At 40.1% G+C, this 16933-nt stretch overlaps 1 protein-coding gene across 1 annotated transcript in view; it reads left to right on the top strand.

Annotated features, from left to right (window-relative positions):
• Positions 1-4865: 4865 nt before the first annotated feature.
• Positions 4866-16933, top strand: part of LOC144804425 (uncharacterized) — a 37947-nt gene continuing 25879 nt past the window's right edge. Inside the window, exons 1-2 of the mRNA XM_078671913.1 lie at positions 4866-4914; positions 8693-9232. Of these exons, the coding sequence (XP_078528039.1) occupies positions 4866-4914; positions 8693-9232 (589 nt within the window). The remainder of the gene's footprint in view (positions 4915-8692; positions 9233-16933) is intronic.

The raw sequence follows: 16933 nt of genomic DNA, 5'->3' as shown, positions 1-16933 counted from the left end.
CTTTAATTTCTGCTTTTGGGATTCTATGTTACAAGTCCATAAGGTACAGGTATCCTTTCTGAGCTTAATAAAATGTTAGAAACTCTACACATCCTCACTCCTACATTCAAGTACTCTCAGGCTACCATTCTACACTCTGCTCTGTCTGAAGAACAGCTCAACATTTTCAAAATTCTGCATTGATATGGCTTGTAAATAATTTGTGGGTGAAATGTACATGTATTTTATGTTACATTTTGTTTAAGAATATATTGTTGTGTTACTCCTCTAATAGAAGCCTTGCAAGCATCCAACACAGAAAGAATACTAGCCGTATCCAAATTATATGTAATAAACTCCTTTATGTGTTTTTTGAGAGATGTTACAAATATCTCGTCTGATAATAAATATCTTGGGAAAGTGAAAGGACGTCTCTCTTTTGCCCTAGGAGCTACTCCAAAAGTGAATATAATCGGATTATGGTCAGAGGAGATTTTTGGCATAATCTGCATATGTCCTGAGCTCATTAGTTCCACCAAAGCCCACTCCAGATCTATCCTAGAACAAAGTTTGTGGTGGAACGAATAATATGTATATCCTGGTACATCTGGATGTAGACAGCGCCATATGTCTTTTACATTATGAATTTTAGCTAGTTCTAGTATTGCTGCTCTTGTTTTGCACATACATAAAGTTAACCCTATCTTCGTTGCATCCTGTTGATAATTTAAAACACAATTAAAGTCTCCCATCATGAGAAGCTCGCCCTCCCATGATAATAATTCGATGTTCAGCCAGTCAAATAAGCAAGGCTCATCTTTGTTTGGCCCGTATATAGCACAGAAAACATACATATTGTCTTCTATCCGCATTTGCGTTATTGTCCATCGCCCCCCCTTGTCCGCTGCCGTCCTAGTGACTTCCCCCCGCAATTGTCTTTTCTTTAATATTGCAACCCCTCTGATTGGTGCATTTAATGTTGTGCAGACCACCAATTCATATCCCAATTGATTCAAAAGTTTTTTATCTTTATAGCAAATATGTGTTTCCGTTAGCATGACCAACTGTGCATCATACATTTTCAGTTCTTGATATACTAAATTTCTTTTAGTCCTATTATTCAGGCCTGATACATTCCATGCAAGACAGCTACAGTACTTAATTTATGTAAAAATTAAAAATCGCTGCCCTTTTCTTATCACTCTTTTTAGTTTTATTTCTTACTAACATCGTTTTGTCTTCCTTTTGACTTGTCATGCCATTTTTAATTTTTCCTCTCCCATCCCGCCCAACCCTCATACCTTCCCTCCCCACAACAAAGCTACTCCCCCCGTACCATAGGAAAACACCCCCCCTTTATACCTGCTGCCGTTGGTTGGGCAGCCTTTTGAGGGTGCAGCCATCCGCACCACCCTCTCCTACTTCAATAAGTGTATCCATCCCAATTCCCCTTTCACAAATAATCAATTTGTCATTTAGTCAAACCTTTTGAGACAGTGATCACATAGAATCTGCATTCGAAATTATTGTGTTTTATACATTAGTGATTCTTTTCAAACTCATTTTCTGCCTCCATAGCCTAGTTAAGCATTAGTATTTTTTTCTAACACATTTTCTGCCTCCTTAACCTGGTTAAGAAAGTATGTATGACCGGCTTTGGTAACTTTTAAACACGCAGGTTCTTGCAGGAAAACCTGAGCCTCTGCGGCTTTAAAGGAATCAATTAATTGTCGTAAGTTCCATCGTCTCTCCATGGTAGACTTACAAAGGTCTGACCTGACAAAAAAAGTCACATCTTCTGTGACAATGGGGGAGTAGGATTTTGCTTTTAAATAGACAGCCTGTCTCAATAAGAAATTTCCAAAATAAATCAAAAACGGGCGAGGAAATTTACTTCCTTTGTTTCTGTTAACCAGTGGTAGTCTATGAACTCTTTGTAGATGAGAGTCCCAGTCCCAGTCTGCGAGATCGGGGAACGCACACTGGAAAAGCTTGACTATGTAAGCCCTGGGGTATGCCCCTTCAGCCCCCTCAGGAACCCCAAAGAGTCTAAGATTTTGTCTTCTTTGGCGATTTTCCATATCCTCGACTTTAGAATGTAGTGCCCGAATCTCTTCATCCTGGCGGGAATTTTTCTGCTCAGTTCTAGTCGAAGTTTCCTCTATCTGCGCGACCCTATGTTGTAGTTCTTCCACATCTTGTGTTACCGTATTCATTTTGTTATTGACTTCCAATAAGTAATTTTGAGTTTTTGTATTGTCTTCCTTAAGTTGCAGGAAATATTGTTGTGCTTCTTGCCGTTGTTCTGTCAGCATGTTTAAAATGAAGGCCAAAGATGGGGTCTCTCCTAATGGTTCCACAGGGGGTAATACCTCCTGCAGCCTGTCTTTTCCCAAATGACCGTTTTCCTTGACTGAAGCAGACACGACAACGAGATCACTTGAATTGAAATCCTTTTGATTGATACCATCTCTGATATTACTGTCTTCTTGGGAGTTCTTTGCCCCCATGGAGTTATCTAGGATTGATTGACTTAAAGGTTCAAACAAGTTTGCCTTATTCAGATCTGGGTCAGCTTGTGTTGGAGTTGGTAGCCCCATGGAGCTATTTCCTGACAGATGTAAAGCCATTGATTTTACCCCTCCTTTGGCTTGGATCCACTTACGTAGCGGGCTATCGTCAATTATAGGTTTGCCCTTAGTGTTAGCTAAAGTTATAACTGAGGAGAGAGTAGAAGGGTTGGTATTTTTCTTGTTTTTCAATTTATTTTTAGCCTTCCCTCTTCCTTTTTTCCGAGACACAGTTTTCCACTCATCTTGTGACAGGCCCACTCCAGTGTTATCCTCTTCATCGCCCAGTTCCTCATATTCATCATTTGATTCAACTAGTTTTATCATTAAATCCCTCTGTACAGTCTTCAAAAAGTCCCTAAGCTTCGTGTACTTCAGCTATAATGAGCGCATCTGTTTCCTGGGTAGCGAGAGTTTCATGAATAGATAAATTATTAATTTCAGCAGCAGTTACGTCTGGCTCCATGTCCGTAATCAATATTATTTCCATACCCTCGGATGCTGGAGCATGTAACTGAATGTTATCCTTTCCCTTATGATTAACCTCTTTGTCTGTTTCAGATTGTTCATCTAGTTTTTCTGCTACCTCTGAAACGAATCCCTGCCAGTAATAGTATCATCATATTCAGTAATCTTAGTGTTGTTCTCAGTGTTCTGCATCATTTTATTGTTAATTTCCTTGTTTGTTCACGTAATAGCATAATTATTTGTATGGTTAGCTGAAACAGCAGGATTTAATATTACATTAGCTCCCTTTGCTTTAGTTAAGTTATCACAAGTTAGCAAAGTGGGCCGTGGTGGCTGTGGCTGTAGCTTACCAGTCATTGGTATACCCTTATCCTTTTTTCTTGAAGCAATCAGTTTCTGTGGGCCAACTCCAGTTTCGAGTCCAGCTCCCACTCTTTCCTTCCCGAGGGGTTTGGCTGGTATCTTTTGTTTTTCTGCCGTCAGTCTCTTCTCCCCCGCGGCATTACCGACAGCTGTGGCTCCCAGAACATCGCTTTCCTCCGTGGTCGCTGCACCCTTTGTGCTCCTGGTGCTACGCGGTGGATTCTTCGGGGCCATAATCTTGACAGGAATCAATTTGTCTGCTAAACACTCCGGCGTCGAATTGCCCCCCTGGGCGTCGGAATTGGAGGCGCTTGTCACGTACCCACGAAATATTGAGCAGCCCGGACCTGCAGAGCCTAGCCAAGACAGCAGCGTCCAGCGAGCCCAGCGAGCACAGCCAGCCTCCGCCCACAGTTCGCGGCTGCCGCAGCCTCTTGCAATCATAAGCCGCATCCGTTTCACCACCTTCGGCAATCGCCGCTTCGCTTTCCGTAAGTGATTCCAAGTAAGTCTATAGCGAGTTCATAGTTTGTAGCAATGCAGGAACGCTTTCAAATTTCACGTTTCGAAATAAAGTAACCTTTTAGCTCATAAGTTGATCGAAGCCGTCTCTCTATCCGTTATCAGTAAAGTAAGGAGAGCAGCGTATTCAGGCTGCACCGGGCGGCGTCCTCAAGCCGCCATCTTATATACTGACGGACAACATCTTACATATGGAGAAACAGTTAGCAGATAGTCTTTGTGCTGGGCTGATGAGCAGATTAGATATCATGCTTTTGGAAGATAAACTTCTTACGTTAAGATCAAAAACCAAGAGCTTTCTTAGAGAAAAAAATAGTTGTAAGATTCTTAAATATAAACTCTCTCAATACGAATGCGGAGATCGAGTAGGAAAGCTCTTGGCATACAAGGTGGCGGAAAACCGAGCATCAACACTAATTAAATCTATAAAAGGCCCTAATGATATCCTGTACTCGCAGCCTATACAAATAATGGAACAATTTGCTTCATACTATGAAAAATTATACACTCCAGAATATGAATCTAGATGACAAACTCCCTGTAAAAGATTATTTAGATCAGGATATCCTTGACAATATGGAGGAGAATTATACAATAGAAGAACTACGTTTAGCTGTGTTTTCCCTCCCATCCAACAGAGCCGCAGGGGAGGATACACTTCCAGTTGAACTTTATAAAATATGCGCGGAAGAAATATTACCCCTCTTCTGCTCAGTCGTGAATTATATTGGTACAACAGGAAAGGCTCTAGAATCTTGGAAAACGGCTAAAATTATGTTCTTCCTGAAAATAAATAAATCACCGACAGAATGTGGGTCTTATCGACCAATCTCTTTAATAAACACCGATGCTAAAGCATATTCCAAGTTACTATCAATGCGATTGGCTCCCTATATGCCATACTTAGTCAATGAACAACAACATGGCTTCGTAGTAGGAAGGGACACCACCACTCATGTCAACATGGCGATTACAGCATTTGACGTAGCCGCAACTAATCTTACCCCACTCGGTATGATTCTCTTGGACGCAGAAAAAGCGTTTGACCGAGTGGGGTGGGACTATTTGTGGAAAGTGCTAGCTCAGTTTGGATTTAAAGAACGGTTTCTGACAAGTGTACAGGCTATTTATAGGGATCCCAATGCCAAAATTAGTTATGCAGGGCTACTGTCACCAACCTTCGCAATCTCTAGGGGGACTAGGCAGGGGTGCCCACTTTCACCCCTGCTGTTCGCTCTCTCAATGGAACCTTTTATTAATGCTTTGCATAAACAAGATAAGATAATTCCTGTTATACATGAAGATAAAACTCTCAAAATAACTGCATATGCAGACGACCTAGCTCTCTATACCACAAACGTAACCGATGCCCTAATTGGAATATCAGAGGAAGCAAAGAACTTTGGCGATATTTCAGGCTCTAAGTTAAACCTTAACAAAACACAAATTATTTTGAATTACTAAGCTGATCATACAATTACAGGAATTTGTGACTCTGCCATGTATTTAGGGGTGAAAATCTCCTCTAAAATTAATGAAATTAACAAACTAAACTACGAACCCTTACTAAAAGAAGTTACTACGGTGCTTAAAAAATGGCATAAAATCCCACTTAATATCTTGAGCCGAATCGATTTGATTAAAATGAATATTTTGCCCAAATTTTTATACTTCTTTCGTTCTATCCCCCTCCGGCTTAATAATATATTTTTTAAGAAATTAGATGGAATCTGCAGTAGTTTTATTTGGAGCTACAAAAAACCTAGAAGGTCAATGGCCATACTAAAATTATCATTGGAAAAGGGGGGACTGGACTTTCCGGACTTTAAGTCTTACTTTTTTGCATCATTTTTAGGTCGGCTCAAGAGCTTACTAGACAAAAACCAAACTTTCTTTTTTTATCAGTTTATGTTAGGCACAAACTCAAATCAATTCTTAGCAAGAGTACATGATCCAAATTTTTTTAAACAAGTGAAATTTAAGACAGCAAAAGATGCTGTAGGGATTTTTAATTTGATTTTGAAACACAGCGATACTTCCTTTTTTCACACAGACCTACCACTATGGGGTAATCCTGGGTTACCTGCTATCTTTAATTATAAGATGGGGAGGGAATGGGCCACTTATGGTGATCTATACGGCTCAGACGGATTCCTCCAGTTTTCAACTTTACAACTGCTTTATAATTTACCTGGTGCTATGATATACAAATATATGCAAATCAAAGATGACTTAATACGGACTATGAAGCTGAAAAAAACTGCCAGCTCGGACATTTTGGGTTGTTTATATACTACTAAAAAGAAGTCGCTAATTAGTATGGGATATAAACTTCTTAGTCAGTATAATGCAGATGACTGCACAAGATTGTCACATAAGTGGACGCTAAAACTAGGAATCAATGTGACACCTCAGAATATCTCAAATGCTTTCGTCAACATCAACAAATTAGTCCACTCCTCTAGTCTAAAATTACAACTATACAGGACGGTCAGTCAATTATACCATACACCACTAAAAATATCCAAATGGTCACAGAATAATCTAAACAATGACTGTACTAAATGCCCTAAATGCGATCTGGTGGCAGCAGACCTTACTCACATGCTTTATTCTTGTCCTATACTTGCAAAGTACTGGAAAGAAATAGAAAATACTTTAATCCAAAAACAATTGATTCATACATCACTCTCTGCACCTATGGTTTTACTCTCTTTACACACGATGGGGAACAATAATACTAGTTGGCTTAATATAGCTCTGTCTTGTGCTAGATTGGTGGTAGCTCGAGCTTGGATTTCAACAAACCCACCCGGTAGGACGGAGTGGTTAAACCTGCTACACAAAATTTATACTATGGAAAAGGTCCTTGCTAAGGGCAGAGGCCGAAAGTCTGTAGTAAAAACTGAAAAAATATGGAATAATTTCGTATAATTCTGAAGGACACAAGTTGTACATAACCTCTATTGTTTCTCCCTCCTCTTTTGCTTGGTTTCTCTGTTTCTTTATTTCTATATAACTTAAATTGGGCCTTGTCTAGTGCTTGCTGTACTTTATGTATACATGATATATCCCGGATATCACTCAAAACTTGTATGTTTAAGAATATGTATCATATATCCCTTCTTTTTTTTCTGACTTGTTTGCCAAATAAAAAAAATTCTATAAAAAAAAAAGAAATGTACATGTATTAACTGTATTTAATTTTAATACTATAGGTAATGGAAATTATGGACGAAGAAAGCAAGATTTAGCACCAGCCAACTAAATGTTAGTGCCATAAGAAGGATTATTTTGAAAAACTGAAGGACATCCAGCATTCTAAGTTTAAACAATTTCCAAAATCTAGGTGTGGCGCGGAAGTGGGAGCTGAGGAAAGTACTATACCTGTAAGTGAAGTCTCTAATTTTGCATTTCATTAACCCAGAGCAAAGTCATATATGTCCACACAGCATCAGAAATAATGCCAGAAAGACCAATCACCACCTCCTCATCTGAAATATTATCAGAAAGACAAATTGCAGCAGCATGACAGAATAACATTCATCTAAAGCATGCATGATCTAAAGCATCATGTAATTCCAGAGAGGAAGCACACACTGCATAAAAGAAAGATATAACAAAAGGTTTCTTCTGCAAACCATCAAAGAAAAGACACTGAAAGAAGACTCCAAAGCTGACATGCTAACAACCAAAAGATTGGAAAATCACTTTTGTTCAACAACCGTTTTTAACCAGTTACGCAAGTTTGAATCTATTGTGTACTGTTCTGTAATTCCATGTAAATCGCCACAACATTATCTGCTGTGCATGAGTGATATGTAAAAACTGATTAAATGAGCACCGTTGTGCTATAGCTAATGTAAATAAATCCTCGTCTTCAGAACTACAATCCTTAACCTTACACCAAACATACAAAGGGTAAAAGGAACTGATGTTCTGCAACTGGTGAGCCACAATAATACTGTGCATGTTCTCAGTTACTGCCATTACGCCAGTGCAAAAAGGTACTTGTCAGTTTAATCATTAAATATCAGACTAACACCTTATCACTGTATTGCTAAGAATCTATACAAATAGATTTGAGAAAAACTTCAGTCACAAAATAACCCAAAGACTGTTATCTGCTAGAAACATTTCGACAGGTTTTACAGGGCTGCATCCAGACATATTTTGCTCAATTCAAGTGTTAAGAAGATTACACACAATTTCTTTTAGAGATAAATGCTGAACATTATCTAAACGAGCCCTACTCTAAAATTGGGTTCACTCTTACCGTGGCATATAAGCAAGAGAAAACTAAATGTAGAGATATTAACTCTAGGAATACACCTTATAAAAACACGGGCTTTGAGAACAAATTCAGTGTTCAAACCTGCCTCAATCAAAGCAAAATAACCCTAGCTGGGGAAAAAAGTTACCTGTGCCAAAAAAGATTCAGCCATTAAATCTCATCTCACTGAATTTGAGAGAATGCACACTGGGAAAAACCTCTCTCAGTGCTCTGAATGCCAAAAAAGTTTCCGCCGTAAAGCTTATCTCACTGAGCATATGAGAATCCACACTGGGGAAAAACCTTATAATTGCTCTGAATGTCAGAAATGTTTCATAAACAAACTCAGTCTCACTCAGCATATAATAACCCACACTGGGGAAAAACCTTATCAGTGCCCTGAATGCCCAAAATATTTCAAAGTTAAAGCACTTCTAACTGCACATGTGCGATTGCACACTGGGGAAAAACCTTATCATTGCTCTGAATGCCAGGAATGTTTCATAAACAAACCCAGTCTCACTCAGCTGCCACCCCAGAACCCACACTGGGGAAAAACCTTTTCAGTGCTCTGAATGCCAGAGATGTTTCAGTGACAAAAGAAGACTCACTCAGCATATAAGAATCCACACTGGGGAAAAACCTTTTCAGTGCTCTGAATGCCAGAGATGTTTCAGTGACAAAAAAAGACTCACTCAGCATATAAGAATCCACACTGGGGAAACACCTTATCAGTGCTCTGAATGCCAGAGATGTTTCAGTTTAAAACACCATCTCATTCATCATATAAGAACCCACACTGGGGAAAAACCTTATCAGTGCTCTGAATGCCAGAAATGTTTCAGTGAAAAAAAAATACTCACTCGGCATACAAGAACCCACACTGGGGAAAAACCTTATCAGTGCATTGAATGCCACAAATGTTTCAGTTTAAAAAGCACTCTCATTCATCATATTAGAACCCACACTGGGGAAAAACCTTATCAGTGCTCCGAATGCCAAAAATGTTTCAGCCATAAATCTGATCTCACTGCACATGTGAGAATCCACACTGGTGAATAACATTATCAGTGCTCTAAAGGTCAGAAAAGATTCAGAGGTAGAGATGTTTACATGCACCATAAGAAAATACACCATCAAAAAGAATTCAGTGCTCCAAATGCCAGAAAAGCATCAATTTTAAACGCAATCTCACTCTACATGAGCAGATGCACACAGGGAAAAAATATTACCAACGCTGTGAATGCCAGAAATTCCTATTTGATAGGCACAGCCTCACTAACTATAAGCGACTCCATACTAATGAAAAACCTTATGAGTGCTTGGAATGGTTTCAAATGACACTAGTGCCAGGATGCCTTTTTGGGAATCGTGCGCTTCATTTAAAATTGGTTTAAAATTGTTGATCTCCAAAAAGGCCTAAATCAATAAATTGAATTGAAATTCAAGTTTATCATTGTAATCCTATTTTTGGAAAAGATGTGATTTATAACCCCATGAGGCGGTTCCTTTCCAGAAAGCATTAAATCCAAAAGGCACAAAGCAGCAAACAAAGGTCAAGCACAATGGTCCCGTATGTTTACAATATTGGATGGTGCAAACACTTCCAACATCCGCTGCTCAAGGATGTATGAAGTACAACAATAGAATAACAAAAAAAGGAAGGTGCACTCAAATAAAGTCAATCAGAGCAAAAGTTCTTTTATAATTTTCTTCTTCTTTATTCAAAATTATATGTTCTCTGTAAGCAAGGCACAGCCAACGCGTTTCGTTCCCTTTTTTAGCCGTGGGAACTTCGTCAGGATTGAAAGAGTTACAACATATATATACATAAATATACATAAAAAGGACACATATACCAAAAAAGAAGTTATTTTCTCATTACATACTGACATGACTATTACAAACAATTCTACATTGACCCAAAGAAAAAATATACATGTTTCTAAAACGCACTGAAAAGAGTGAATTACTATGTATACATTTATAAAAAGGCATCGACATATAGGTCTAACCCGCATAAGAAAGAAGTCACAAAAAGAATCATTTATTTTGAAGATTATACTGAATATCCATACGATGATACTACATGGCATTTCAGCTGTAATCAACATTTAAAAACATTGAAATATAGAAAAAATGAAAAAGTGAAAGAGATATGCAAAGTTTTTCCACGCACATAGGATCAAAAATAATCCCAAATTGATGGAGAAGGGGGGGGGCAGAAAAAGGAGAAGAAAAACTGGAGTTTGAAGGGAAATGGGAAATGGGGAGAAAAAGATTTTGTATCCCCAACAGAAAAGATGAAATGTATATACAGAGTGCAAAAAAGAAAAGGAGAAATAGAAAAAGTAATAACCACAACCAAGAGGCATGCACCACCGGTCATGTGAACCAGTTAGAGAAACAGCCATGGTATAGCATACTCACGCTTACCATGAAATAAGTCAGTTTGCGGAATGTAGACAGTCAAGATTTCCAGTGAAGGACGATGATCTGAGTGGAAAAGTCCTTGGCTATAGAATTTTAATACCAAAAAGTAAAAGAGAATCAATATCCCGGAAGGTCAGTAAGAATAAAAATAGCATGAAGGTTAAGCCTGATTAGACCTATTGCATTCTCGGAATTAAATCTGGCTAATATATGTTATAGAAAGACATTCCCTGCCAACTGTGCCTCTTATTACATCGGTGTGTTGTTCTAACTATTGGTGGCCCTCATTGGTACTCCTGCATGTACCTTTAAGCGAAATCCTAGTATCTCCTGGTCCTTGTAAAATCAGGTTGTAATCATGAATGAATTAATGAAATCCGATTTGGTTATTGCGCAACTTAGCCCAAAGGGCGTCAAGGCGCCTAATCCAAATGCCTGTGATGTCCCAGGAGCATGCTTACTGATAGGCCTTGACAAAACACCATGTTTTTAGTGCCTTTCTGAAAAGGGACAACGAGGGTTGCGCTTTAATCTCCACGGGGAGGGAATTCCACAGTCGGGGGGCCACAGGGCCAAAGACCCTACCTCCCCATCTGACTTTCTTTACACGAGGGATACACAGAAGATTCATATTGGAGGAACAAAGACTCCTGCTGGGGGTATAGCAGGTTAGCAGGGAGCCTAAAGCATCCGAAGGTCCCGCCAATAATGCTCCAAAGGCCAGACACAGAATTTTAAACAGAATTCTGTGCTGGATCGGGAGCCAATGGAGATTCTTCCTGGCAAGAGTAGCAGAAAAGGAATTAGGGACGTCCAGAACAAATCTAGCCACTGCATTCTGCACATTCTGAAGGCGTTGGATAAGGCCCTTATTGATATCTGCATGCAAAGCATTGCAGTAATCCAGCCGGGAGGACACCAACGCGACCACGGTCTGCTTACGGGCCTGAGGGGAGAGATAATGAACGATTCTCCTCAGAATCCTAATCACTCCCCAGCAGGTAGCCACAGTTCTGTTTACCTGGAGGTTCATAGTCAGCGAGGTGTCAAGAATAACCCCGAGATTCCTGGCTGAGTGCGATGGAATAGGACAGGCTCCCAACGAAGGGGGCCACCACTCACTGGACCAGATATCATGGTCCTTACCAAAGACCAGTACCTCAGTTTTATCGCCATTCAGCTTCAAGGAATTTTGAATCATCCATTCAGAAACTGCTTGCATGCAGTTCCTGAAGCTGAACGCGGAGGCACTGGCCGAATGGGCCAGGGACACCATAATCTGTGTATCATCTACGTATGATACCACCTCCATCCCCTGCGATTTTACTAACCTAGCAAGCGGGGCCACATAGATGTTAAACAGGGTCGGACTCAATGCCGACCCTTGTGGAACCCCACATTGCAACGGTTTGGCAGGGGAGAGGAACTCGCCAAGCTTAACCCTCTGCTCTCTTAGTTCTAAAAAGGAGGACAGAAGGCTCAGCGCTGGGCCCTGCAGCCCTATCTCCCTCAGACGAGCTGTTAGAGTCGAGGGAGACAGGGTATCAAAGGCTGCCGTCAGATCAAGTAAGACTAGCAGGGTGGTCTGTCCCTGGTCAACCTTAGTTCGAATATTATTCATCACCACGGTAAGTGCTGATTCCGTGCTATGGGACTTCCTGAACCCATGTTGGGACTGGTCCAGGAACCCAGAGGAGTCAAGGAAAGCAGTAAGATGTAAGTTAAGGTGGGATTCTAGCATTTTAGCAGGGGCAGGGAGCAAGGAGATAGGTCTAAAATTTTTAAGGGTTTTCGGGTCCCGGGTGGGCTTTTTGAGTAGCGGCTTAACTATCGCCTTTTTCCAGGCTAACGGAAAGGTACCTGTAGAATAGCTTTAAAAAATGGAGAAAGGGGAAATTCCACTTGCAGGTGGAGGTGTCTAACACGATGTTTAAGTGAAAAACTACATATTCAAGGAATAATGAAACCATATCACTGTATTCTCGTCCCTTCTCGATGGTAAACATTACCGGGAAAACTGCTCGTGAACTGCTATCTGATTACATCACAACGAATGAAAACATATTTCTCACAAAATAACTGTCTTTGCGCTGAACGTTTTATGTGAACCCTGCCATATATTAGTAATTTCTTCTGCTAAAACATGAAGTGCGTGTCAAATGGTCAAATATAAGAGTGACAAAAACGGTCAATGAACCAATATCTATGAACACAACCCATCTGTGAAAAAAATAATAATAAACAAATTCTTTTACGCGCGACAAGTACAAAATACAATAAACATCAACTGTGGGCAGGGTTCACATAAATCGTTCAGCGGTCATGTGATCGCGACTTGAACCTATCAGAACGCTTAAAACTAGAGACAGTGAACCAGAGCATAGTACCGGCATTCGGATTGGCTGAGAGAACGCGGCGCGCAATACTTTACATTTGGCTGTAAGTCCATTACAAATGTTTGTTGATTTCTCGTATATTAAACCTTTGGTTTGTTTTAGATTGGGGTAATGAATATGAATTCAGGTAATCGCAAATACAGTTATTTTGTGAGAAATATGTTTTAATTGAACATCGTGTTAGACACAACATTATGAATCACTTATATGATGACAGTATTATTTTGATAATGTTGAAATAGTAGCTGTATAGCTCGTTATATTCCTTGTTTTCCTACACAGACCCCCGAGGAAGGGTCGACTCTGACCCGAAATGGATTGGGTAAATGTTGAATGTTAAAGTTATAAACCGTCATAAAAGAACGGATTAACTCAATTTACTTTGAAGAACTTAAGAAAATGAAACAAATACATTTTGTTTGAAATCAAGATAAAGTTATGAGGATCTTATTAATGGAAATCGTAAAAAGTTTGATATAAGACCATTCAGGTCATGGTATATATGTGCACACCTCCACCTGCAAGTGGAATTTCCCCTTTCTCCATTTTTTAAATTTACAGTAGAGTGTTCCTTGAAAAAACACTTAAAAGGAGTGAGTTGCACAAAATCATATCAGAAAAAAAGTAAGAGGAGAAAACAAGATAAAGTAGAGTGCTAGACGGACAACAAGAAAGATTGACCCTGTAGAATAGCGCCATTCACCACCCCTAATAGTGGGTCATGAGTCAAATAATGCTGAGGAGGTTAAAATATTCAAATTGAATTCTAATTAAACATGAAATGTTCAATGTTCAATATATTTCTCTTAGTATTTTAATGTGAGGACTTTATTGCTTAGGAAAAATAATTAGTATTTGTTTTTCTATATGTAGGAAGCATTACATTAATGAAACCACTGTATCCCACCTTCTTTCTTTCCTTTCCTGTTCTTTATGAATGTTTCTATTGTTGAACTTTAAAGATTGCCCGAAATTAAGAATTGTGCTCTACATAACTTTGCTAAGTTATAGTTTGTTGATTTTTATGTACAACTTTTGTCTCTTATGTGTATGGCAACTGATGTTTTGTTTTGCTTTAATAATCAGCTTATGTTTATTAGGTTTTATTATTCAATTAAATGTTTCAAACACAACAAATGGTAGTTGATATGTATTTTCAACTGCAGCATTTTTATTGTATGGGCACTTTCAAAGGGGCCAAAAAGATGGTCTGCGGGTTGACTGAGTACCACATTGGCATCAGCAGGGAGAGGTTTGGGTAGCTGATTGGGGGTACATGTAAAGTTGGAATTAGGGGGAACAACGCATGTACATTGTGTAGACTGTGACTCCTGGAGTTATTGTGAGGAATACTATGCTACCCTGTAAATGATTTCCCTAGTGATTATTATCACGGTGAAGATCCCTCAGAAATAAAATGACTGTCAATGCCAATGGAGGACATCACCTGCCACAGCTTGGACCTATTGACCCAGTCGAATTCTGAGAACTGGTCCATGAAGGCTAGGTATATGGGGCTGGAACGAGCCACAGTGTATTTGTTCAGAACCATGTACATGTTTAAACACTGTTCACAGTGGAATGACTTGGGCGAATGCCGTTTTGGATATTGGATAAAAAGTTGTTTTTATCAACCCATGATACAAGTGTGTCAAGTACCATGCGGCCCACCACCTTCACCACAGAGTCCAGCAGAGAAATGGGCCTATAACAATAGGTACTGTCCCGTTATCCCTTTTTAAATGCCGGGACTATAATCGATAAAGCCCTAGAATTTGTGCGGCCAATCTGGACTGCAGTATTGATGACAGCTGTGAGGACAGGCACCCAGGTTTTTAAGTGGGCGATGTAGAGATATGGTGGGATCCCATCTGGCGCGGGGTCTTGTTTTTAGATAGACCCAGAATACCGGCACTCATCTCTTGCGTGGTGAAAATAAGTTCCGGCTTGCCTTCCACCCTTTCCTGCCCCTCAGTTGGCGGGGTATCTGACTGGAAGATACCCTCGAAATGATGTACCCAATCGTCCTCTGTGATTTGGGCATCCAGTAAATTAGCATTATTTCCAGATAGAAATGGGCTGTTAATAATGCCCCAGAACTTTGCGCTATTATGCAGTTTACAAGCATTCAATAAATCGTTCTAGGCCTCCTCCTGCAGGGCAGACTTGCGAGTTGCTAGAGCAGCCTTATATGCTCTTTGTAGGCCTTTGTCTCGGGGCTTAACACCCAAAGCCTGTCTCAGGTTCATGGAAGCCTGGGAGCACGCCGAGTCAAACCATCGTGGACCTGGTTGCTAATGGTCACTACCCGGGTCCCGTAGTAACTCCCTTATGACAGTAGACATGGATCCAAATGCACCCATGATGTCCGGAGCACTTGCCTCATCATCGAGACAGGTGATAAACTCGCTGCAACACCGAGTTAAAAAATGATTTGTGGAGTAGCTCTGGGACAATACACCCCCACTTTACGCTTCTTCCCGCTTCCACTGTTTTAAGGGGGACACCAGCCGCCCCGCCCACCTTGGTATCCGAGTGTTCGGGTCTAGCCTGTTAAGACACAAATGGGGTTGTGGTCACTGCATTCACTCGCCTGCATAGAAAAATCGGTAACCAGAGAGTAAAAGGGGATAGATACAAAGGTAAATTCAATAAAGGTCTCACACCCTCTCCCAATAAAGGTGGGAATAATGTCTGTTTTCACCGGAGGCAGCTTATTCATTACAGATGTTAGATCAAATTCAAGCAAAATGGAGTTAAGCTCAATACCCTGGGGAGTATGTTCCATGTGTAAGCCTGCTTGTCGTGCACAGTCCATAGCTTTCACTCCTCCTTGCTTGATGTCCCCACATCTATGAGTGTTAAAATCCCCTGTTAGAAAAATGTAGTGATAACTCTGACCCTTCAAGATGCTATCCTGAAGTACAGACCCCAGCAGAGTTATGTAGCCCTCATCCGGGTGTGTAACCCCCGCGTTGCAAAAGTTTGCCAGAAGTAACTTGCTCTTTCCACTGGACAACAACATCACATGTAAATTGGGAGAGGCAAATAGTGGAGTATTATAAGAAACTGACTCTGTATACTGCACCAAAGTGAGGTACAGTGTGTATAGAGTCCAAGGGTCTCCAGAGGTAAGCAGAGGTTAAAGTTAGATAGAACCTTACTCTCTAAAGTGGTAGCTTGGTCGAGCAGTAAGGCAGTATCAGAGGACAGTGTTACGCATTTAATGTACACACTCAGTCAGCAAATGAATTCACACACTCAAGAACTGAACTCTAGGCTAATTGTTTTTGTATAAATAAATATACTATTGTTTTATTTCTAGAACTAAGCAAGCCTGGCACAGGTAAGCATAAAAATACTTTGCAGTAATAATTTACTTGTATGAACACAGTTCAAGTAGGCAGTAGAAATTGTACTTTGTTTCATTTATAGGGGAGCAATAGTATGCAACACTTAACAAATACAGTACATGAAATGAATAGGCTTCTTCAGTATATTGCAGGGAAGTTACTTTTTACGTTACTTTTCTAATTCAGTGCTGGATACTTAGATTCAGCACTGATACATTTCCTAGAAAAAGGTAAGTAATTAAGTGTTGGTTATTCGCATGAGTTCTAAAGAATATTTTCAGTTTTCAAAACGCCACACTTGGAAACTTTTTGGAGCAGTACATTGAAATGAATGGTCTTCTACAATAAATTGATGGTAAGTTACTTTTCACTTTACTTTTCTAACTCCGTGCTGGATACCTAGATTCAGCACTGGGACTGTCTGAGCATACCCTTCCAATGCCAGAAACCGGTCCCCGGAAGCTTGTTTCCTTTCCTGTAAAACAATTGGCTTGGTAGTTTGGTCTGCCCTGTTCCCATGATGCACTGGGCCAGGGACAGACTAATTTGCATGTAGCCAGGTTCTGAGCTGGGATG

Source organism: Lissotriton helveticus, chromosome 1_2 (genome assembly GCF_964261635.1).
Source record: "Lissotriton helveticus chromosome 1_2, aLisHel1.1, whole genome shotgun sequence".
In the NCBI taxonomy this organism is placed as follows: Eukaryota; Metazoa; Chordata; class Amphibia; order Caudata; family Salamandridae; genus Lissotriton; species Lissotriton helveticus.
The sequence above is the reverse complement of the archived record's forward strand: the minus strand, read 5'-3'. Positions and strand labels throughout refer to the sequence as shown.